We start from the raw sequence: 26004 nt of genomic DNA, 5'->3' as shown, positions 1-26004 counted from the left end.
TTCAGGTGCGGCTTAGATTCGGGAAAATTATTGTTTCCTTGATTTCAAGTCTCATTTTTCAGGTGCGGCTTAGATTCAAGTGCAGCTTAGATTTGAGTAAATACGGTAACCATACAGTAAAGCTGCATGCCCTCGGGAAAAATTACAGCTGTAGTTTCCACTTGCTTTCAGCCGTTCGCTGTACCAGCACAGCAAGGCCGTTTTGGTTGGTGTTACAAGGCCAGATCAGTCAATCATCCAGACTGGTGCCCCTGCAACTACTGAAAAGGCTCCTGCCCCTCTTCAGGAACCACACGTTTGTCTGGCCTCTCAACAGATACCCCTCCATTGTGGTTGTACCTATGGCACAGCTATCTGTATTGCTGAGGCATACAAGCCTCCCCACCAACGGCAAGGTCCATGGTTCAGAGTTAGAAAACTGCTGCAGAAGCAAAGGGAACTTCACAGCAAACATAAACATAGCCAAAGCCTTGCAGACAAACAAAAATTACGCGAAGTGAAATGTAGTGTGAGGAGGGCTATGCGAGAGGCGTCAATGAATTCGAAAGTAAAGTTCTATGTACTGACTTGGCAGAAAATCCTAAAAAATTTTGGTCTTATGTCAAAGCGGTAGGTGGATCAAAACAAAATGTCCAGACACTCTCTGACCAAAATGGTACTGAAACAGAGGATGACAGACTAAAGGGCGAAATACTAAATGTCTTTTTCCAAAGCTGTTTCACAGAGGAAGACTGCACTGTAGTTCCTCCTCTAGATTGTCGTACAGATGACAAAATGGTAGATATCGAAATAGACAACAGAGGGATAGAGAAACAATTAAAATCGCTCAAAAGCGGAAAGGCCGTTGGACCTAATGGGATACCAGTTCGATTTTACGCAGAGTACGCGAAGGAACTTGCCCCCCTTCTTGCAGCGGTGTACCGTAGGTCTCTAGAAGAGTGTAGCATTCCAAAGGATTGGAAAAGGGCACAGGTCATCCCTGTTTTCAAGAAGGGACGTCGAACAGATGTGCACAACTATAGACCTATATCTCTAACGTCGATCAGTTGCAGAATTTTGGAACATGTATAATGTTAGACTATAATGACTTTTCTGGAGACTAGAAATCTACTCTGTAGGAATCAGCATGGGTTTCGAAAAAGACGGTCGTGTAAAAACCCAGCTCGTGCTATTCGTCCACGAGACTCAGAGGGCCATAGACACGGGTTCCCGGGTAGATGCCGTGTTTCTTGACTTTCGCAAGGCGTTGAGTTCCCCACAGTTGTTTAATGAACAAAGTAAGAGCATATGGACTATCAGACCAATTGTGTGATTGGATTGAAGAGTTCCTAGATAACAGAACGCAGCATGTCATTCTCAATGGAGAGGTCTGCCGAAGTAAGATTGATTTCAGGTGTGCCCCAGGGGAGTGTCGTAGGACCATTGCTATTCACAATATACATAAATGACCTTGTGGATGACATCGGAAGTTCACTGAGGCTTTTTGCAGATGATGCTGTGGTGTATCGAGAGGTAGTAACAATGGAAAATTGTACTGAAGTGCAGGAGGATCTGCAGCGAATTGACACATGGTGCAGGGATTGGCAATTCAATCTCAATGTAGACAAGTGTAATGTGCTGCGAATACATAGAAAGATAGATCCCTTATCATTTAGATACAAAATAGCAGGTCAGCAGTGGAAGCAGTTAATTCCAAAAATTATCTGGTAGTACGCATTAGGAATGATTTAAAGTGGAATGATCATATAAAGTTGATTGTCGGTAAAGCAGATTCCAGACTGAGATTCATTGGAAGAATCCTAAGGAAATGCAACCCGAAAACAAAGGAAGTAGGTTACAGTACGCTTGTTCGCCCACTGCTTGAATACTGCTCAGCAGTGTGGGATCCGTACCAGATAGGGTTGATAGAAGAGATAGAGTGGATCCAACGGAGAGCAGCGCGCTTCGTTACAGGATCATTTAGTAATCGCGAAAGCGTTACGGAGATGATAGATAAATTCCAGTGGAAAACTCTGCATGAGAGAAGCCTAGTATCTCGGTACGGGCTTTTGTTAAAGTTTGGAGAACATAACTTCACCGAAGAGTCAAGCAGTATATTGCTCCCTCCTACGTATATCTTGCGAAGAGACCATGAGGATAAAATCAGAGAGATTAGAGCCCACACAGAAGCATACCGACAATCCTTCTTTCCACGAACAATACGAGACTGGAATAGAAGGGAGAACCAAAAGAGGTACTCAAGGTACCCTCCGCCACACACCATCAGGTGGCTTGCGGAGTATGGATGTAGATGTAGATATAGAGTATCAAAAGTAAAATGAGGACTACGAAATGTTGTCTGTTAAATTTTGGCAAATGTAACGGAGTTGCATTACGACAAGACACTAAGAGTATTAAATGAGTTTACTATCAAGAGAGTAAAATAACTAACAGTAGCCAATACTGCGAAAGAGAAATGCATTGATGAGCCAAAACATCATGACCACTTGCTTAATAGTGTGTTGGTCCATCTCTATAATACAATACAGGAGCAGTTCTTACTGGCATGGATTTGACAAGAAGGTTCTGGAGGAATGTGGCACCAGATGTGTGTGCAAAAGTGATTAAATACACTTAAATTATGTTGGTGAGTGAGAAGTTGGTGCCAGTGACCCAAGTGCATTCCATTGGGAGGACTAAAAACCAACATGAGTTCAGTATCATGTCCCTGAAATCACTGTGGCATGATTAAGGCCTTGTGACATAAACAGTTTCCCTGCTGGTGGCTGTCATCCTGTTAGGGAAGACGTTAAGCCTAAGACGGCGCAGGAGGATGCGATAATGCTCGTGTAGTCCACAGCTGTTGTGCAGTCTGATTTCTGTCACAGGTCTACATCATCTACATCTACATTTATACTCCGCAAGCCACCCAACGGTGTGTGGCGGAGGGCACTTTACGTGCCACTGTCATTACCTCCCTTTCCTGTTCCAGTCGTGTATGGTTCGCAGGAAGAACGACTGTCTGAAAGCCTCCGTGTGCGCTCTAATCTCTCTAATTTTACATTCGTGATCTCCTCGGGAGGTATAAGTAGGGGGAAGCAATATATTCGATACCTCATCCAGAAACGCACCCTCTCGAAACCTGGCGAGCAAGCTACACCGCGATGCAGAGCGCCTCTCTTGCAGAGTCTGCCACTTGAGTTTGTTAAACATCTCCATAACGCTATCACGGTTACCAAATAACCCTGTGACGAAACGCGCCGCTCTTCTTTGGATCCTCTCTATCTCCTCCGTCAACCCGATCTGGTACGGATCCCACACTGATGAGCAATACTCAAGTATAGGTCGAACGAGTGTTTTGTAAGCCACCTCCTTTGTTAATGGACTACATTTTCTAAGGACTCTCCCAATGAATCTCAACCTGGTACCCGCCTTACCAACAATTAATTTTATATGATCATTCCACTTCAAATCGTTCTGCACGCATACTCCCAGATATTTTACAGTAGTAACTTCTCTGTATACTACAGCATCATCCGCGAAAAGCCGCATGGAACTTCCGACACTATCTACTAGGTCATTTATATATATTGTGAAAAGCAATGGTCCCATAACACTCCCTTATGGCACGCCAGAGGTTACTTTAACGTCTGTAGACGTCTCTCCATTGATAACAATATGCTGTGCTCTGTTTGCTAGAAACTCTTCAATCCAGCCACACAGCTGGTCTGATATTCCGTAGGCTCTTACTTTGTTTATCGGGCGACAGTGTGGAACTGTATCGAACGCCTTCCGGAAGTCAAGAAAAATAGCATCTACCTGGGAGCCTGTATCTAATATTTTCTGGGTCTCATGAACAAATAAAGCGAGTTGGGTCTCACACGATCTCTGTTTCCGGAATCCCTGTCGATTCCTACATAGTAGATTCTGGGTTTCCAAAAACGACATGATACTCGAGCAAAAAACATGTTCTAAAATTCTACAACGGATCGACGTCAGAGATATAGGTCTATAGTTTTGCGCATATGCTCGAGGACCCTTCTTGAAGACTGGGACTACCTGTGCTCTTTTCCAATCATTTGTAACCTTCCGTTCCTCTAGAGACTTGCGGTGCACGGCTGTTAGAAGGGGGGCAAGTTGTTTCGTGTACTCTGTGTAGAATCGAATTGGTATCCCGTCAGGTCCAGTGGACTTTCCTCTGTTGAGTGATTCCAGTTGCTTTTCTATTCCTTGGACACTTATTTCGATGTCAGCCATTTTTTCGTTTGTGCGAGGATTTAGAGAAGGAACTTCAGTGCGGTCTTCCTCTGTGAAACAGCTTTGGAAAAAGGTGTTTAGTATTTCAGCTTTACGCCTGTCATCCTCTGTTTCAATGCCATCATCATCCCGGAGTGTCTGGATATGCTGTTTCGAGCCACTTACTGATTTAACGTAAGACCAGAACTTCCTACGATTTTCTGTCAAGGTGGTACATAAAATTTTACTTTCGAATTCACTGAACACTTCACGCATAGCCCTCCTTACGCTAACTTTGACATCGTTTAGCTTCTGTTTGTCTGAGAGGTTTTGGCTGCGTTTAAACTTGCAGTGAAGCTCTCTTTGCTTTCGCAGTAGTTTCCTAACTTTGTTGTTGTACCACGGTGGGTTTTTCCCGTCCCTCACAATTTTACTCAGCACATACCTGTCTAAAACGCATTTCATGATTGCCTTGAACTTTTTCCATAAACACTCAACATTGTCAGTGTCGGAACAGAAATTTCTGTTTTGATCTGTTAGGTAGTCTGAAATTTGCCTTCTATTACTCTTGCTAAACAGATAAACCTTCCTCCCTTTTTTATATTCCTATTTACTTCCATATTCAGGGATGCTGCAACGGCCTTATGATCACTGATTTCCTATTCTGCACTTACAGAATCGAAAATTTCGGGGCTGTTTTTTATCAGTAGGTCCAAGATGTTATCTCCACGAGTTGGTTCTCTGTTTAATTGCTCGAGGTAATTTTTGGATTGTGCTTTCAGTATAATGTCACTCGATGCTCTTTCCCTACCACCCGTCCTAAACATCTGAGTGTCCCAGTCTATATCTGGTAAATTGAAATCTCCACCTAAGACTATAACATGCTGAGAAAATTTATGTGAAATGTATTCCAAATTTTCTTTCAGTTGTTCTGCCACTAATGCTGCTGAGTCGGGAGGTCGGTAAAAGGAGCCAATTATTAACTAGCTCGGTTGTTGAGTGTAACCTCCACCCATAATAATTCACAGGAACTATCCACTTCTACTTCACTACAGGATAAACTACTACTAACAGCGACGAACACTCCACCGCAATCTATCCTTTCTAGACACTGTCTGTACCTTTGTAAAAATTTCGTCAGAATTTATCTCTGGCTTCAACCAGCTTTCTGTACCTATAATGATTTCGGCTTCGGTGCTTTCTATCAGCGCTTGAAGTTTTGGTACTTTACCAACGCAGCTTCGACAGTTTACAATTACAATACCGATTGCTGCTTGGTCCCCGCATGTCCTCACTTTGCCCTGCACCTGTTGAGGCTGTTGCCCTTTCGGTACTTGCCCAAGGCCATCTAACCTAAAAAACCGCCCAGCCCACGCCACACAATCCCTGCTACCCGTGTAGCCGCTTGTTGCGTGTAGTGGACTCCTGACCTGTCCAGCAGAACCCGAAACCCCACCACCCTATGGCGCAAGTCGAGGAATCTGCAGCCCACACGGTCGCAGAACCGTCTCAGCCTCTGATTCAGACCCTCCACTCGGCTCTGTACCAAAGGTCCGCAGTCAGTCCTGTCAACGATGCTGCAGATGGTGAGCTCTGCTTTCATCCCGCTAGCGAGACTGGCAGTCTTCACCAAATCAGATAGCCGCCGGAAGCCAGACAGGATTTCCTCGGATCCATAGCGACACACATCTTTGGTGCCGACATGAGCGACCACCTGCAGATGGGTGCACCCTGTACCCTTCATGGCATCCGGAAGGACCCTTTCCACATCTGGAATGACTCCCCCCGGTATGCACACGGAGTGCACATTGGTTTTCTTCCCCTCTCTTGCTGCCATATCCCTAAGGGGCCCCATTACGCGCCTGACGTTGGAGCTCCCAACTACCAGTAAGCCCACCCTCTGCGACCGCCCGGATCTTGCAGACTGAGGGGCAACCTCTGGAACAGGACAAGCAGCCATGTCAGGCCGAAGATCAGTATCAGCCTGAGACAGAGCCTGAAACCGGTTCGTCAGACAAACTGGAGAGGCCTTCCGTTCAGCCCTCCAGAATGTCTTTCGCCCCCTGCCACACCTTGAGACGACCTCCCACTCTACCACAGGTGAGGGATCAGCCTCTATGCGGGCAGTATCCCGGGCAACCACAGTCGTAGTCCGATCGGGGGATGCGTGGGACGAGCTGGCCGTCCCCGACAAACCCCCATCCGGACCCCCACAATGATGCCCGTTGGCAACAGCCTCAAGCTGTGTGACCGAAGCCAACACTGCCTGAAGCTGGGAGCGAAGGTCCCATGGAAGCTGAGGTGAATGGCCGCATAGCATAACTCTGCCCTCCACCAAACTGCATCAGTGGTGCAGTGTGAAAAACTGGAAGTGGAAGCAAGTTGGGGTGAGAATTGTAGCAGATGTCAAAGGTCTCACTACATAAGCAGGTTCAAGTGGATATAGGCTGCAGTAGTTATGAAGAGATGGAAAGGCCTGGAAAGCACAGGGACATGGGGAGTTGCATCACTTTTCAGACTGAAGACTAACAGCAATGATAATTCGAAGAAATTGTGTTGTTCCTTCTGCCTGTTTTAATACATAGTTCTGAAATCTAACTGCATAAATTTTTGTTTCATAGGTTAACAATGCTGCAATTTATTGAACTTTGGCCACAGGTTCTGATATGGCAAACAAAATTAATTTCCACTCACATCTTGTGTAATGAAGTGACATACTGTGTGTTTATTCAAATGATCACAATATTTTAGATATTTCAGCAGTGATGATTTGTCCTACGTAAGTTACTATGTTATTGCATTGTAAGCTATCCCAAAACTCCAAAAATACTGAGTGAATAATGAGTCAGATTGAATAAGAATTTTCACAGATTCCTACGAAAAAAGCAGTATTATTAACAATCCACATGTCCTAAAAACTGTTTCCTGCACTCTTTGTGCAATGTATCGACAATCGTCCTGATCACAAGTCCTGCATTTCTTGCCCTCTTCAGCCACATTTCTTCTCATATTGTCCATGTAGTCCTGCACATATCTTCCCTAGGTTTTCACATTCATCTCTCAACACCTCTTTTAGTGCCCAGTAATTTGTCTTATTTCTTTAGCTGTTCTGCACTATGTCTTCCTAATGTTAATGATTCAGCCACATATTGTTCCACATTCCTTATTGTTGCCTTGTAATGTTTAATCTCAGTGTTCAGATACATTCTTTTTATGGTGTGTGTCTCTGCTCATTAAGAAGGCTGACCTTGTCTTCTTCATCCCGTATTATTCCTTCACTGTTTTTGTTTCTTCCTGCTGTACATTCTCAGAGTTATTGAAATTTGACCACCTTTTGCATAGTGCCATTGGGTGCTTTCTAGTGTCAGTTTCCTGCAGGTGATCATCTGTCTCAACCTTCTTGTTACCTTGCTAAGGTTGTCAGATTATTCTAGCAGAACAGAGTGCAACCACCAGCAGTTGGGGGACACAAACATTCATTGTCACCTGAATCATTCCGGTGACCGGCAGAGGAGGTTGACAAGACTAGCGGTTCTCATGGGGTTTCAGTGAAGTGCACAGTGTGCAGCTGTCACCAGAAGTGATCAGGACCCCTAGTTTTCCGCCAAGTAGAAGGCTTGAAACATATGCTCACAAGGTTATGTGGCAAGCTTGGCTGCATTTTCTTAGGCGTGTGCCATAAAGTAGAGAATTGTAGGTCCCCCTTAATTGGTGAGGGGTGCACTACATCAGAGACTGCTATAGAGGTAATTGTGCATGATGTACACAAGAGTTTATTAGATAAAGCAATTGTCTGTAGAGTCCAGATAATAATATCACCCCAAAGATTAAACAACTACAGTGCTATCGATCAACACAAAGCATTCACAGCAGTCCAGGAATTTGAAGCATTCCTAAAATGCATCAGAACCCACATACTTGGTACAGAAAGCTTGGTACAGAAAGCTGGCTGAAATCCAGAAGTGTCAGGATAAGAACTTTGGATAAATATAAGTAATTATAAAAAGGGTAAGCAAGTGGGTTACAGAGGTGGTACATCAGTTGCAATAAGCAATTCAAATTCTCTGGGACTGAAATTAAAGCTGTGAGATAATGCGATCAGCACTCAGTAACAAGGATGTGCATACATTTGTAATTAGATATTTTTATCAACCACCAAATTCACTTCCAAATGTACACAAAAATTTCAGAGGAAACCTCACTTCACTAGTATGTATGTTCCCCTATCATACTACAATCATCGGAGGAGACTGTAATCATCCAATAATCGATTGGTATGATAAGGTTTGCAAGTGGTCGGGTTGATAAGCCATCCTTTGAACCCATACTAAATTCTTTCTTTGAAATCTGGTTAAGGTTAGAAAATATAATTCCACAAGAGTGCATTAGTATCCATGTATAGTTTTGTTAGCAGACCTGTTTTGGTATATAAGGGGTGTCAACAGTCAGATGTATAGTGATCACTTTGAAGGACATGAAGGTGCCACATACTCACATGAGACAGCTTTTGCAGCATCTGACCAGTGTTCGAAAGAGGCCTCCTTTGGGTCTCCATTTGGCTGGCTGGTCTAATTGTGCAATATCAAAATTTGGGGTGTTTTCAGATGCATGTCAAAGATTCCAGTTGACCAAGTCAAACCATCACAAGGGAGGATCACTGTGTTTGGCACTAAGCACATCATACCCCCTTTCACATCTGTACCTCCCATCACCACCTTCAGAGGTGGCAGGGGTAAAATACAGGGAGTGAAAGGCTATTTACAATTTGTACAGAAGCAGATGGCAGTTATGAGTCGAGGGACATGAAGGGGAAGCAGTGGTTGGGACGGGAGTGAGACAGGGTTGTAGCCTATCCCTGATGCTATTCAATCTGTATATTGAGCAGGCAGTAAAGGAAATGAAAGAAAAGTTCGGAGTAGGTATTAAAATCCATGGAGAAGAAATAAAAACTTTGAGGTTCACCGATGACATTGTAATTCTGTCAGAGACAGCAAAGGACTTGGAAGAGCAGTTGAATGGAATGGACAGTGTCTTGAAAGGAGGGTATAAGATGAACATCAACAAAAGCAAAATGAGGATAATGGAATGGAGTCGAATTAAATCAGGACATGTTCTGAGGTATCAAGGGATCACCAATTAGTACCGGAGGACAGCGTGGAGGGTAAAAATCATAGATGGAGACCATGAGATGAATACACTAAACAGATTCAGAAGGATGTAGGCTGCAGCAGGTACTGGGAGATGAAGAAGCTTGCACAGGATAGAGTAGCATGGTGAGCTGCATCAAACCATTCTCAGGACTGAAGACAACAACAACAACAACAACAACAACAACCTCCCATCAGAGAAAGAGAATGCATTCTTTGCAACATTGTGTCATCCCACATCACCGGTCAGAGACTAGCAGCAGCTAAACTAGGAAATTACCATCACATGTGTAGGCTGCCATACAAACAACAGCACGAACGGTTATGTTTGGAGTAGAGCTGTGACTGAGGAGAATGTACTACTGATGAATAGCATCACATGGTGTTCAGTGATGAACTGCTGTTCTGCACTACCCTCAATGACCATTGGCTGTGAGTATAATGGTAACCTGCTGAGAAGTCCCATTCTTCCAATGTTTTGGAGAGATGCAGCAATGTCACTTCTGACGTCATGGTTTGGGGAGTCATCAGGTCTGACTTTAGGTCACAGCTGATAGGGACTGAGAAAACTCCAGTGCCACAACATAATGCCAAGGACATCCTGCATCCTCATGTTACCTCTCATGTGACAGTCTTGATATGAAACTTCCTGGCAGATTAAAACTGTGTGCTGGTCCGAGACTCAAACTCGGGACCTTTGCCTTTTGGGCAAGTGCTCTACCAACTGGACTATCCAAGCGTGACTCACAACCCATCCTCACAGTTTCAGTTCTGCCAGTACCTTGTCTCCTACCTTCCAAACTTCACAGCAGCTCTTCTCCGAGCCTTTCAGAACTAGCACTGCTGGAAGAAAGGATATTGCAGAGACATGGATTAGCCACAACCTGGGGGATGTTTCCAAAATTAGATTTTCACTCTGCATCGAAGTGTGTGCTGACATGAAACTTCCTGACAGAAAGGCAAAGGTCCTGAGTTCGAGTCTCGGTCTGGCACACAGCTTTAATCTGCCAGGATGTTTCATATCAGTGCACACTCCGCTGCAGAGTGAAAATGTCATTCTGGATGACAGTGCTCATTCACAGAACCCCAGATATCCCCAATGTGATGGGTGGGGCCAGCTCGGACATAAACTCCATCCCAGTGCCAGTAACAAGATGAAGAGTATGGGGAAATATAATGGTAACCCACATTAGCTATGAATGGAGATATTCAGTTGGAAAAGTTTAAAAAAGTATTTCATACATAAGTTATTAATATTTTTTTATGCAACTGGTAGTCACTGCACAACATCTTAAGCACACAAATCAATCTAAAAAATACAAAATTTGATTTAATAATGTCAAAAACTCTATCTTTTCCTAGCTGTGGTGAACATATTATGTGGCATACCATTATTTTCATGCAACACACACAGGACAGCTGAAAATCCTCACATTTCATCTGCAGATGCATCTTTATACTCATCCTAACTTTTAGGTGTCTTCTTAGTTTTTGTTGCTTTTTAGAATTTGTGATAAATAGATGGTATCCAGTTCAGTGCAGATGTGAGATCTTGTTTTTTCTTTGAATCAATTGGAACTGCCCGGAATACTTCTTTTGGAGACTGGTTCCTTCTTAGGTTGTAGGGCAATCTCGTTTGTGTAAACTGACTTTCTGCCAATCTTCCCAATGAAACGTATTTGATATGAACAAGATTCCTAGGTGATCTGCATTGAGGAGGAGCCGTACAGCATAACATCTTGTGCCCTTTTACTGAGATATTCTGTTGACTAGATGTAGATCTCATGTCACTGATGCATACAAAATCTTCTGATGACTTAACATGGTCACACTTCTTCGTGATCTCCACCTAATCTTGAGGGGCATTTATAAACGGCATCTCCGCGAACATACTGCTCCACAACAGCAAAATCTCGAACGGTTGGGAACATGGTATGTCCAGGAAGTGGGAAGTGGTTCTCAATGGTGGAAAATCTACCTTTTGCTATAAGCAGCGTCCGAACAAACACAATGTTCCAGTTTTTGTTTTGCCCTGAGCAGTTGCCTGAAATTGCAATCAACTTATTCACTCATATATTGTGATCTTCAGAATACTTCCGTAAGCAGCTGCCTATTTCCTCTGAACCCCTTGATGCTACTGTGTCATCCCAGACATAGAAATGACCTGGTGATGAATTACAGGGATGAACGCTGAAGTTCTATGTCCACAGTTTCCTCTTATAGAACATTGGACCTGTAGAGAGGTTAGGAGTGGGCAATGCCTGTTGTAGATCGAAAGTTATTACGTGAATGTCTTTATCAAACACTGCCTTCTCTGTTTGCACTTTTATATCATCTTGACCCGCCTGGGCTTTTCTGAGATGTAACTCTTTCTGTATATTTATTTCCCTTAATTTTTCCTGGTCATTTTTTGCTTCTATCAGTTTAATTTCATTTGAATCGCATCTTGGGTAAATATCTGCTTTTGACAGTTTGAATGAAATATTGAAATCTTGAATGAAAATTCAATAATACTTATCAAAACCTACAGGCTTTGCTTTGATATCAGGACAGTATTCATCTTTATAATGGTTGTAGCAGCTTTGTATGGAATATTCCCTCGACACACAGAGTTTTTTTACCATTATCTTTTCTGCTGTAGACATTTGTGTTTTGGAATACCCTCGATATGCTTTTTGACTGAGTGCACGTCTTCCTTTGAGGAGACGTGGGGTCTGTTCTTGTGTTTGCCTCTTCTATCTACTGGTGGAGTAGTAGCCCCTGTTCACATTTTGGATTGTATGTTTTCTACTCTAGCTCTGTTGTGCTGCAAACCATGGATGCTTAAAAATGCAACTTTACAGACAACAGTGCTGCTGCCATCTTTTATAACACTGTAATTTCATTGCCTGTATATATTCTTTTTATGGTTCTAGCCACATGGAACCAAACAAAGTATTTTGTCTATTGAAGTCCCCGGTGTTTCAGAATGACTTGTTTATACTCTGTATAAGCTTCTCTTCAATCCATTCAAAACACTTTTTAGAACGTTTTGCAGGAAGCTCCAACTAAAGTTCTCTCTTGGATCACTGTACCTTCTTTTGTAGTACATTCAATTCCACTATTCTTTGCAAGTTTCTTCTGTTGTTGTTGTTTGTTTACTAGCTTTTATATTTTTCTTGATGTTTTCATTATGACGTCTTTATTCCCAGGGTCAGTTCTGTTGTGATCTTCTTCATTCTATTAAAAAAATATTTTTTGTATGGATAGTGTAATATTAAAAAAGTGCTGTTAACCAATAATATGGTAACCTCATCAATGATGAGATGAATAAATTGGTAAGCCACATATATGAGAATATTTCTTTATGTAAACATTCCACGATGTACAGAGGACAATATAGTTGCATTAAAAGACCTGTTGACTCTACCTTCATATCAAGATCCTGTAAAAAAGTTGAATATGGAAATAAAATACGTAGCCTAACTAGCTAGCACAAAGATAGTGGTAGCCAGCAAAAAACAACATGATGTGGAAAACAAAACTTAATTGACTTGCAGTAGAATTACTGTAAGTAGAATCTTCCATCTCCTCATTTAAATTGAAATCTGTATCATTAATGTCATCATCAAAACAGTCAAATTACCACACAGTTCACTTAAAATTACAAAAATGTCACAACTTCCGTCACTGCAATCTGCTAATGCCTCCGTTTTGAATTTGTGGGTTACCATTGTTTCCCACCAGCGTATGTGGGTTCCCACAGAAACAAATCAGCATCGTGCTGCCATCTGTCGTCAGTAAGATGAACTTGTTACATCACCTAGCGTAGATCAGGGTTACCATTGTCTTATTGTAGTTGGTTTGAAAAATTCAAATTTGAGGGGTACCATTGTCTTTCCTCTATACCCTTCAGATATTGAGAACTATTTACACTGGTTGTGGGCCAGCTTGCCTCAAGAGAGGATACTACAGCTCTGACAGCCTCCCCAACTGAATAGGTCCATGTACCTGTGTCAGAGGGGGTGCAACGTTATTGTCATAAATGGGCTGATACTGCCTAGTTCTTTGTTCGTAATCACTGAAAAAACTTCACATACACTCTGATTGTGGAGCTGCATTTCATTTCCTCTTCCACTTTTGGGTGCTTGACTTTTTCTTATCAGGTAATGTACATTAGGCAATACATAGACCTGTCCTCAACTAGGAAATTCAGATCGAAACTTGTACCATTGACCATTAAGCAGTTTCAGCAACAGTATTATCACAGTACAAAGGGCAACTAATACAAGTAGATATACAATGTAAAATAAACTAGGTAAAGGGACAGTAGTGCCACATATTTAAGAGGATCTCAAAACATTTAACTCTGAGCAGGAGAATATTGGAAACTATGGCTCAAGTTTAGAAGAATATTTAACCATCACTGAACAGATATGTACCTAGTAAAGCAGTTCATGATGTGAAGACCCTCTCCACTGTGTACAGAGTCTGTTAAACTTCTTTAGAAGCTAGGACTACTGATCTTCTAGTGTGAAATGAAGCATAGTTTAGTAAACAGAGAAATAATAAATAAAACACATTTGGCTTTCTGAAGAGAAATGTGTTCTAGCATTACATGAGTATGTCCAATATAGTCTGATCTTATAGTGTGAAATGAAGCATAGTTTAATAAACAGAGAAATAATAAATAAAACACATTTGGCTTTCTAAAGAGAAATGTGTTCTAGCATTACATGAGTATGTCCAATTTAGTCTGATCTACTCTGCGTCACGTGTGTGTAGGGGAGTCGAAACAAGTAGTGACCCATGAGGTCATATCAACTTGAGGATTTTTTTTTTTTTTGTACACTGTAATTCATTTCTAAATTTTATTGATTATTTGCAGAGTAGAGAATTTAATTATGTACAACATTTAATAGGTAATGAGTTTTAATGAGATAGATATAAATATGTTTTGACATAGCAAATCATGTTGTTGCATTATGCATGATATGTTTTCTCTTTGTAAGAACAAAAACTTCCGTGTTGCTCAAGTGCACGATCAAGTAGTCGTCAAGTGCGGACCTTCTGTAACTTTCATGAATTGGCATAGAATTGTTAATTTACAACCCGGAGTTGATTTAAAAATTATTCTAGGGAACCATGGCCTGCCTTGGTGCAAATGAATCGCGCACGAATTCTCAAATATTGGCACGGAGTTTGATACGCGGCTGGATATCGGGCATTATCGTCATGTATAGGATTCAGTAACATTAACCCCCAATTTATGGACATTAGCTTGATAATAACTATCAAAGACTTATATGAGCGTCATAGTAATCGTCTTGATGCTTAAAGCAAGCAAGAAGCGATTTACTGTCAGGATACAGCAAATATTGATCATTGCGTAGTCAGCTTGTTGATAAGTTGCTCAGCAACTCGTAAATGGACAGTGATAGAATTACTGAAACGATCTTTTAAGTATCAATGACACCACACACACATCAGAAACTAATTACTCTAATTGTGAGTGACTTCTGGATTGGATGAGATTTTTTTTATTTCAGCTAATTGGTATTAATAAACTTCTTTCGAGGTTCAAACTTCATCAATGTTGTCACGCTCATTCAGTTTAGTAGTACAATAGGTAGTAATAGCTACGCTACTATTTATAGTTTTAAAAGAAAAGTGAGCACATACCTGTTTTCTTTTGAGATATGTACGTACTTCAGTCATCAGTCTTCTCAAACCAGAGGCAACAGTGACGCCCCCTGACAGCACTATACCATCATGAACCACCACACACATGTGCCTACTTCTCACAACATTTCTGCATTGAAAAACCTGAGATGTAGCCATGGTACGAAGAAGGAAGAAAGAAGAGGAAAGATCAGTGAAAGAAATGGAGCAAAGAGAGAAGGGGAGGTCACATTGTGAAGTCTTAAGCGTACCTCTTTACAGAATATTACAGAAAATCTCTCTGTAACACAAATTTAGAGTGTTGTTAATGACACTAAAGTTACGTGCACACCTAAGAAAATGCAGACAAGCTTGCCACACAACCTTGTGAGCATCTGTTTCAAGCCTTCTACTTGGCAGAAAACTAGGAGGCCCTGATCAGTTCTGGTGACTGCTGCACACTGTGCGCTTCACTGAAACCCCATGAGAACCGCTAGTCTTGTCAACCTTCTCTGCCGGTCACTAGAATAATGACACAAGAACTGAAATTCAGGGTAGTAAAGCAGATGCTAAATTCCATTTCATAAGTTCCTCTAGAAATGAAAAGAGTGCTGCTCAGTTAAACTCTTATATGCTACTGAAGTCTAGTGGCACTGAGCTATTGCTGAACTCAGTAAAATTGAAAAAGTGGCACAGAGCCTAAAGGAATGGTGCGTTTGTTAGCCTGTCTGTTAACCATAATAAATTGTAATGCCTTGAAGAAGCCACCTGGATTGTCCTGACATAGTGGCAACAGTTCTGCTTCTGCCAAAAATGAATGCTAAACAAATGAGTTGCACCATTTTGTTCTAGCTCCTATATCAAAATGCTATGGCATCTAAACATCACTCGAAGTTACTGTACTGCCTCAGGTTTGCCCTCAAGATAAAACAGTATTGCCTCTTTTTATTAAATGTACTGAACACATAATTTGTCCTGCTAGTTTTAGTTGCTTTCTATCAGAAATTTTCCTAAAGTGGTAGGGAGGAGTTGCTTTTCGTTAATGGTTGGCTCTTTTTTAAAGTGATCAGCAAGCCACTTATGAAATCTATTTTGTTGGGGGGGGGGGGGGGGGGTGGAGATAGTGTGCGTGTGTGTGTGAGTGCATGCGCATGCATACAGTCTAATATATTTTAAAATATGGATTCAATCTTGAATGATTTTTCAGGTTGGTGTCAATGTACCAATACCTGTCCCACTGCCAATGTTCTCCTTCACTGGTACGAGAGGATCATTTCTTGGAGATGCACACTTCTATGGTAAACAGGTAAGTAATTACTGTAAGTCTCAAACGGTCAATATTTCTTGATGGAAGTTAAGATTTAGTACATACTTCTTCAGCTGAAAATATAATTGCATCATATTTAAGCATTTACAGTTTTTTTTTTTTTCTTCTTCTTCAAAAAAAATAGCTGTGATTAGGCTGTGGTTATTTTTTTTTTCCTTCAAAAAATAGCTGTGATTAGGCTGTTGTTAATTTTCACTGATATCTCCATGTATCTGAAGTAAATATTCTACGATAACTGTAGAATAGAGGAAATGATAGCTTAGACACAAAAAGCTTGTTTAAGATAGGTTCTTGTATTAAGAAAGAGTATAGTATTCCCCATAAGAATATGATTTAATTTGATAGTATTGGTTGCCAGAATGCTAATTTACCTAAAATTGCTTTCAAAGAGTTTCCCTTGCATATTTTTAAGCTTTTTGCTAATCACAGCTGTAACAGTTTCTCAGTGAAGTCACTACAGCAGCTGTTACTTTGTAGTGGTGTCAGTTTTCTAGAATTCAGTTTTCCTTAGTACTTCACATCCTCTTTGTAATCTAAGCTCACTAGACAAAATATTAGTCAATGGTTTTTAAGTAGTGTTGTAAATGGTTTAGAACTGGTACCAGATGATCATGTGATCATCCATCACTTTCACAAGTCATGGCATTGAAGTGATATCTTTGTACCAGTCAGTCATATGTAATCAACTCGGGAAGAAAGATGAATATGATATCGTGGCAGAGAGGGGTTTTCATGGGCTCATTAAGCCACTGTGACTGAAATAGCCTGACTTGTTGATACATCAGTGTGGACAGTCACACAAGGAATAGTGACCACTCAGGGGAGTGTAATATAGCATATAAAGAATGTTTATAATAAGAGTACCCATCATTGTCAATGACCAGTGGTTTCAGTGCCGCTGTCAGTAAATGCGGGCCCAAACAATGTGAGAGAACATCAGGCAATGAGAATTTTCGTAGATTACTTCACAAAAACCCATACTCACAGTTGCATACTGTATTAAACAACACAAACTGGACAGTAAATGATTGGAGGTTCTCATGTGACCCAATGACTCGTAGTTTTGCTTATTTTCAGATGATGCAAAGCATAGAGTACACAGAGAGGCCTGATGAAGGGTTAAATATGTAGTGTGTAGGTTGTGTAATTTAGGGTGGTGGTGGATCTGTGTGATGTTTTGGGGATATTTTTCATATCATTACTTGGGCCAACTAGCTCAGGTTACTATGAAAGTGAACAGGATGTTTGTTTGAACATTCTTAGTGACAGTGTTGCCTTTTTTTAAAGCGTCATGATTTTTGGGGACTCCTTTGTTCGAAGAAAACATCCATGTTCAAAGACTGTGTGCATACATTCCTTGTTTGCTGAATGCAAACACCTTCTCACATCTAAACTGCCCAAAAACCACCTGATCTAACTCCAGTAGAAAATTTCTGGGAGTACTTGGAACAGTTCTGCAGTTCGTTAAATCTATGGTATCTAATCGACAGGCTTTTGCTGGATGCTACATATCTGGAGAAACATTGGGACTCCTTTCTTTACTTAACTGAGGCTATTATTAAAGCTAGATTTTAGGTTACACAGTGTTAACAAGTTGTCTCACTTGTGATCAGTGTGGTTATATTCAGTAAACAGGAAATCTGTCCTACAGAGGTGAACTGATTAACACTGTTGAACTGGTCCTCAGTTTCCTATGTGAAGGTTGCTTTTATTTTCAGTTATAAGGTTTTGCTTTACTCTGGAGGAGGGGCGGAGTGGCTGTGGTTGGGGCCTCTCTTCGTGTTTCCTAGGTCTGGGACCCATGGCCACTCCCCCTTGCAGAGACTGCTCTTTTATCTCTCTGTTTTCCACTTTTAGATCTGGCCTACCATTTTATGCTTTCTACTGTGTGTGTTTTAACTTCCTTGCTTTATAGTTTGACCCCTCTGATTGGATCCACCCACTTTTAGTGGACCCTCTATCTTACACAAGAAACTTTTGAATCACAGGACTGATCTTGCTGTTTAGTCCCATAACCCCTCCGCCTCAATCAATCAGTCAACATTTAAATTCAGAAGATGCAATGTTCTTCTAGTGGGTACCAATATGTGATTGAACTTAGAAAGTCTTCACTGATCCAGAAACAAATGTTGGAAAAACCCAACACAGTTGATTGACATTTCACAATTTTACAATGTAAGCTGAAATACACTCTTCGAAAATCTGAAGGTTGCAGGGATAAAATACAAGAAGTAAAAGATTGTATACAGCTTGTGCAAAAACCAGAGTGCAGTTGTTAGTCAAAGGACATGAAAGGGAAGCAGTAGCTGAAGGGAGTGACACACGGTTGTTGCTTGTCCTTGATGTTATTCAATCTGTGTATTGGGTAAGCAATAAAGGTAACCAGAGAAAAATTTGAGGAAGAAATTGAAGTTCAGGGAGAAGAAATAAAAACTTTTAGGTTTGCCAAAGATATTTGAGTTCTGTCAGACAGCGAAGGACTTGGGAAGAGCTGTTGAATGGAATGGATAGTGTCTTGTAGAGAGATTAGTTGATGAATATTAAAAAACTGCAATTTAGTCAGTTGAATTGGGTTTTTCTGGGATTATGTTTGGAAATAAGACAGTGAAAGTAGTAGACAGGTTATTTTGACAGCAAAATGGCTGATGATGGCTGAATTCGGGGATATAAAATGCAGACTGGCTGTAGGAAAAACAGGAATTCGTTAACATTAAATATAAATTCAAGTGTTGAGAAACCTTTCCTGGCAGTATTTGTGTGGAGTGTAGCCTCAGAGGGAAGAGAAACATGTATGATAAGCAGTTCAGATAAGAAGATAATAGCTTTTGAAATTTGGCCATACAGAAGGATGCTGAAGATTAGATGGGTAGATCCCATAACTAAGGAAGAGGTACTGAATCGAAATGGAAAGAAAAGAAATTGATGGTACAACTTGACAAAAAGAAGTAATTGATTCACAGGACACTTAGGGGCATCAAGAAAATGTCTATTTGGTAGGTTCAAATGGGTGTAGGGGCAGTAGTTCATCAGAAATGAACAGTATTTCACATATTTCACAGAATAGAGTAGTGTGGAGAGTGTGGTGTCACCGCCAGACACCACACTTGCTAGGTGGTAGCCTTTAAATCGGCCGCGGTCCAATAGTATACGCCGAACCCGCGTGTCGCCACTGTCAGTGATAGCAGACCAAGCGCCACCACAGGGCAGGTCTAGAGAGACGAACTAGCACTCGCCCCAGTTGTACAGCCGACGTTCATAGCAAAAGCTACACTGACCAATACGCTCTCATTTGCCGAGACGATAGTTAGCATAGCCTTCAGCTACATTTGCTACGACCTAGCAAGGCGCCGTATTCAATTGATATTGAGATTCTATTAATTTATCATCAAGAGCGATGTTCTACAAATGTGGATTAAAATTAAGTATTCCAGAAGCTACGTACTTTTCTGTATAGCATTCATTACGTATCCTGTTTCAGACCTCACGCCAGCCTGCGTGAGTTTAAGCGCGTGCCTTTCGGCTTCCTCTCATTGTGTCTAGGCTGTCTTGTCTAGACACAACAGAGAGCTCCATTATGTGTCCTATCTATGTCATTTTGTAGCGGACATATTCTGTATTCTCGTAATGACTGAATCATAATGCTTCAGTCATTGATAAACAACTTGCATTGTCGAGTGTTAATACTGTTCTACAGCCCTGTTAATTGCATCTTAACAACAGACTTGCATGACCTTAGTTCGAGCTAGTCTGGAGAAATAGATGAAGTTCATAAACTCGCACAGTAATATGCCACAAGTAATAGTTATGTGGTAATGTGAATACTCTCATTTCTTTCATGTCAGGGTAGTATATGTCCATTGCCTATTGGATCACCATAGTTGTACCATATAACTTGCCTCTTCTCTTGGAACAGAGGAATCAGTGGAAGTAGTGACTTTGGGTCGGTATAGACAGTTTCCACTCACTGCCAGTCTTAGCTAGGAAACAACAGTGTGCTGAGCATGTAGCATTCTGAATGAAAGATCCAATGTGCTCAGGTTTTGGCACCTGATCAAGTTGACAGGAAACACTTCCTGTTGGTGTGAGAAAAAAATGTCTGACTATCCTACACACAGCTGCATTAATACAGGGCTATTACAAATGATTGAAGCGATTTCATAAATTCACTGTAGCTCCATTCATTGACATATGGTCACGACACACTACAGATACATAGAAAAACTCATAAAGTTTTGTTCGGCTGAAGCCGCACTTCAGGTTTCTGCCGCCAGAGCGTTCGAGAGCGCAGTGAGACAAAATGGTGACAGGAGCCGAGAAAGCGTATGTCGTGCTTGAAATGCACTCACATCAGTCAGTCATAACAGTGCAACGACACTTCAGGACGAAGTTCAACAAAGATCCACCAACTAGTAACTCCATTCGGCGATGGTATGTGCAGTTTAAAGCTTCTGGATGCCTCTGTAAGGGGAAATCAACGGGTCGGCCTGCAGTGAGCGAAGAAACGGTTGAACGCGTGCGGGCAAGTTTCACGCGTAGCCCATGGAAGTCGACGAATAAAGCAAGCAGGGAGCTAAACGTACCACAGTCGACGGTTTGGAAAAACTTACGGAAAAGTCTAAAGCAGAAGCCTTACCGTTTACAATTGCTACAAGCCCTGACACCCGCCGACAAAGTCAAACACTTTGAATTTTCGGCGCGGTTGCAACAGCTCATGGAAGAGGATGCGTTCAGTGCGAAACTTGTTTTCAGTGATGAAGCAACATTTTTTCTTAATGGTGAAGTGAACAGACACAATGTGCGAGCTGGGCGGTAGAGAATCCTCACGCATTCGTGCAGCAAATTCGCAATTTACCAAAAGTTAACGTGTTTTGTGCAATCTCACGGTTTAAAGTTTACGGCCCCTTTTTCTTCTGCGAAAAAAACATTACAGGACACGTGTATCTGGACATGCTGGAAAATTGGCTCATGCCACAACTGGAGACCGACAGCGCCGACTTCATCTTTCAACAGGATGGTGCTCCACCGCACTTCCATCATGATGTTCAGCATTTCTTAAACAGGAGATCGGAAAACCGATGGATCGGTCATGGTGGAGATCATGATCAGCAATTCATGTCGTGGCCTCCACACTCTCCCGACTTAACCCCATGCGATTTCTTTCTGTGGGGTTATGTGAAAGATTCAGTGTTTAAACCCCGTCTACCAAGAAATGTGCCACAACTGCGAGCTTTCATCAACGATGCTTTCGAACTCATTGATGGGGACATGCTGCGCCGAGTGTGGGAGGAACTTGATTATCGGCTTGATGTCTGCCGAATCACTTAAGGGGCACATATCGAACATTTGTGATTGCCTAAAAAACATTTTGAGTTTTTGTATGTGTGTGCAAAGCATTGTGAAAATATCTCAAATAATAAAGTTATTATAGAGCTGTGAAATCGCTTCAATCATTTGTAATAACCCTGTACAATTGGAAATGTACACAGTTATTTTCTCACACTGAATTTAATATTTTAGTCAAAAATCAAAGGCATTTGAGAAGACATGTAAAATTGCCTGAAACACCTCATTTTGAATCCAGCTACTGTATGTCTAGCATCAGATGTAGTGTGTCATCAACAATAGGGTTCATGACCACTTGTTTATGATTCTGGAGGAGAGAAAATGGAGGGTTGAGATGTGGAGTACAATATTATGTTCCTGGATGGAATTGCATTTAGAAACTGGAGAATCATTAGCTATGCAGGAAAAGGACTACAAAGGTAAAAAGTTGGCCCGGGATGTTGTGGTAAAGGCATCAAAACAAAATTTGTTATTGAATACAGTGCAGTTTAACCAGTATTATTGGGACTGAGGATAGTATTTACAACATGAGCTACAAAGCAAATAGCAAGGAGGGGCTCCCTGTAGAAGATAGGTTTTACCTAGCAGTGTTCACCAAAGGAAATATCAGTTGTAAATGAAGAATTGTGTCATTTCATGTCTTCCTAATCCACCACGGTTCAGCAAAAGTATGTAAACCATCAATCATCTCTAACAGTCACATATTATAATTAAAGTTAAACTTTCAAACCACTGTAGAAATAACACCACTGGTCAGAATGACGTCAAACTGCAACGGAATATTATGGAGAAGGGGAAAACGTATGGCAGAAGAAAAATAAATAGTTACAAAATGTATCAATAGATGGCGCTGTAAGCACCATAATTTAACAGTGGTCGACTACAAATGACAAATGAATCGTACAAGAATGCCTGTACTACTCAGTATGCATGGGCCTCCAGGTGTGATACTGTAAGTTACGCAAGTCCATCCACCATGGCAAGGTCATATCACATCGGATGGGAAAAATCAATTTTTAATTGTCCTGGGGCCAAAAACCACAGAAAAAGTATCAGTCAAAATCAAATAGGATTATTAATTCCTGTGTGACTGGCACAAAACATGTTCAGTATGGTGTCCACCATTTTCTGCAATAAGTTGAAACTGAGAAACATCATGTTCCACAACTGATCAAAGTGTTTCTGGGGTCAATTTCAGTATGTGTTGCACAATGCGTGCCTTCAATGCAGCTAAATTTGCTTTCGGAACACTGAACACATCTTCTTTCAGATAGCCCCACAGCCAAAAGTCACTCAGATTAGGATCAGGTGATTGGAACGGCCAGACTGTAGGGAAATGGCAGCTGGTAATTCTAGCATTGCCGAAATGACACTTCAGCAGCTGCTTAACTGGGTTTGTGATGTGCGGAGGTGCATCATGTTGCATAAAAATAAATCCCATCCACACTGTTTGGCGAGCTGGAATGACATGGTTGCACAAAAGGCACTCATAGCGCTTATTAGTGATGGTAGAGGTAACAGGACTGGAAGCATCTGTCTCTTTAGAAAAAAAAAATGGCCGTATGATAGATGATGCCATAAACCCCCACCACACAGTGACCTTTTCATGACGAAGTGGGGCTGGTTGATTTCCGTGTGGATTTTCTGTTGCTCATATTCAACAATACTGTGTATTGACATACCCTGTCAGATGGAAGTGGGCTTCGTCTGTCCACAAAATCTTCCACGGCCAACCATTATCCACTTCCATGCGAGCAAGAAATTCTAAAGCAAAAGTATCTCTTGCTCTCAGGTCAACAGGAAGCAACTCGTGCACATGGGTAAAACTCGTGCACATGGGTAATTTTGAATGGATAGCAAAGAAGGATGTTTCGTAGGATTTTACACACCATGCTTATGGGTATGTCCAATGTTTGGGCAATTCTCCGTGCACTACACATTTGCACACCACCACTCGTCTCCTCCTGCATTGCTGTGGCCACTGTTTCCACTGGTGTTGAATCAGTTCATTTCCTCCCTGTACCAAGTTGCACACCAAAGGAACCCATATTTTCGAATTTCCAAATCTTTTCTCCAGACCCGGCAGTCATTGGACCGACGCCTTTTTTCAAACCCTTCAGTGTCTGGAACTTCTGCAGAGCGACATGTGCACAGCCATCATTCTTGTAATACAGCTTTACAAGCAGAGCATGGTCCTGCATTGAGACAGTTATGTCGAACGTTGCAGACGTGAAAGGAGAAAAAGCCATGTTCCCAGTGTGTTTATACCAACTTCAGTGGGTCGTGCGCATGACAGGTGTTTTTATTTATGTATTCTGACACACAATGATATTGATAAATTTTCACACCATTTTTTTTTTCTTCTGCCATACATTTGCCCCCTTCTCGAATAATATTCAGTTGCAATTTGATATCACTCTGACCAGTGGTGGTATTTCTACAGATTTTTGAAAGTTTAACTTTAATTATAATCACCCTACATATATTGCAGTGGACACACATCTGCGGCAGTATTGTGGTGAATGTTTTCTTTGGGCATGAAGTTATCCTCAGATTTCATCAATGTGATCTGTCCTAAGGGAAAGAAAAGTTTCCACCTAGCACGTATCTCAAATGCTACAATGATTATGGAGGGGTGGTTTACAAACAAGGTGAGATTGCTAGGCTTGACTTGGCTCACCCCACCAGTCTGAATCCCAAGGAAAGGAATTAAAAATGGCAATTGAAAAGAAAATAGCAAGAAACAGAATTTATTGTTCATCCAAAAGTTTCCCTTTAAAATCTAAATCTGTGCTCTGCAAATCAGTGAAAGGCATGAGAGAGAGTGTTTCCCATTGCATCACATACTAGGATTTTTTAAATGCATCTGTGCTGTCTGTAATCAATCCCATTATGTCTTCACAGTTCTAATGGGAGCCATAGGTAGAAAGTTACATTATACTCCTAGTTTCTGTACAGCTTTAGATGGTTATGGATGTTGAAAGCCTTTGGATTAGTTACATGGTGAAGAAACTGCAGGCCTAGCTCTATTGTGTCTGGGGAGCAAAACAGTATTTAACATACAGGTAGGTTTCCTTACAGCATACATATCTTGTCCATACAACTGATTATGGCTTTTTTGTATGTTACATAAAGCTCAGATGAAGTCACTGTTTAGAATGCTTTGAGTGACATTGTTTGTGATTCAGATATTTGGTTATCACAAAAAATTTTGTCATGATATTTCTCACAATTAAATAATTCCTGCAAGAATATATAGTAAATATCTTTTGCACAACAATGCACAAATTACTTTAATAATAACATAAAATCGATGACAAAGTTGGTTTGCACTGTTAAGATCGACATAAATCAGTGTATTTATTTACCTATTTGAATCTTCGTATCATTTACTACTTTCATAATAGAAGGTAATCATGCTTGTAAAATGGGGTACATGTGACAATGTGTAATTCTTTGTGAAATACATTGTTCTCAAACTATGAATAAGTTGAAACTTCCTGACAGATTAAAACTGTGTGCCAGACCGAGACTCGAGTCTTGGTCCGTCACACAGTTTTAATCTCTCAGGAAGTTTCATATCAGTGCACACTCTGCTGCAGAGTGAAAATCTCATTCTGGTATGAATAAATTACTATGGCTGTCTAATAAGTCATCATCAGTTTACTAATGAAACTGTAAGATTATCTTAGAGAATTTAGTAAAGACTCAGTAAGATATTTTATGTGCACTCGAAACACTGAATTTCTTTGGCTCAACCAGAATTACTTCCATGTCTGACCGCCAATTTGATAAACAGTCCATTCCTAAATATTTATCCTATGCTACCTGTACTACGTTGTTTATCACACTGTGTGATGTATCCAAAATGTTTTGAGAGATCAGATATATCAGGAATCACATAATTGCTGGCTTTTGTATTCTCCTCTACACTGACTTCTTTGACATGTCTCTCTTCTGACATTTTTCATGCCACACTTTGTAAAGTGGTGTGTTGTATTTTGTTCTCATGTTGAATAAATCTTTTTTTCAAATCATTACGTGGTTGACTATTACTAGTGTAGTTTACATCACTACCATATGTAATATCCACATGGTCGTGGCTCTCAGCTTTGAAAATAGAAATGGTTGCCGTGTGGCCACTCATGTGGTCTGAGGCGCCGTGTCATGGATTGCTCGGCCCCTACCGCTGGAGTTTAGATTCCTCTCTCGGGCATAGGGGTGTGTGTGTGTGTGTGTGTGTGTGTGTGTGTGTGTGTGTGTGTGTGGGCGCGCGTGCTTGCGTGCGTGCGTGCGTGTTGCTCTTAACATAATAACATAAGTTAGTTTAAT

The 26004-nt window shown here is 41.1% G+C and overlaps 1 protein-coding gene across 1 annotated transcript in view; it reads left to right on the top strand.

Annotated features, from left to right (window-relative positions):
* The window catches only part of LOC124776807 (probable methylmalonate-semialdehyde dehydrogenase [acylating], mitochondrial), a 72967-nt gene that overhangs the window by 31314 nt on the left and 15649 nt on the right, over positions 1 to 26004 (top strand). The window contains exon 9 of the mRNA XM_047251956.1: positions 16210 to 16308. Within this exon, the coding sequence (XP_047107912.1) occupies positions 16210 to 16308 (99 nt within the window). The remainder of the gene's footprint in view (positions 1 to 16209; positions 16309 to 26004) is intronic.

The sequence above is a fragment of the Schistocerca piceifrons genome, chromosome 2, assembly GCF_021461385.2.
Source record: "Schistocerca piceifrons isolate TAMUIC-IGC-003096 chromosome 2, iqSchPice1.1, whole genome shotgun sequence".
In the NCBI taxonomy this organism is placed as follows: Eukaryota; Metazoa; Arthropoda; class Insecta; order Orthoptera; family Acrididae; genus Schistocerca; species Schistocerca piceifrons.
Note: the sequence above shows the minus strand (reverse complement) of the source record. Positions and strands in the feature narration are given on the sequence as shown.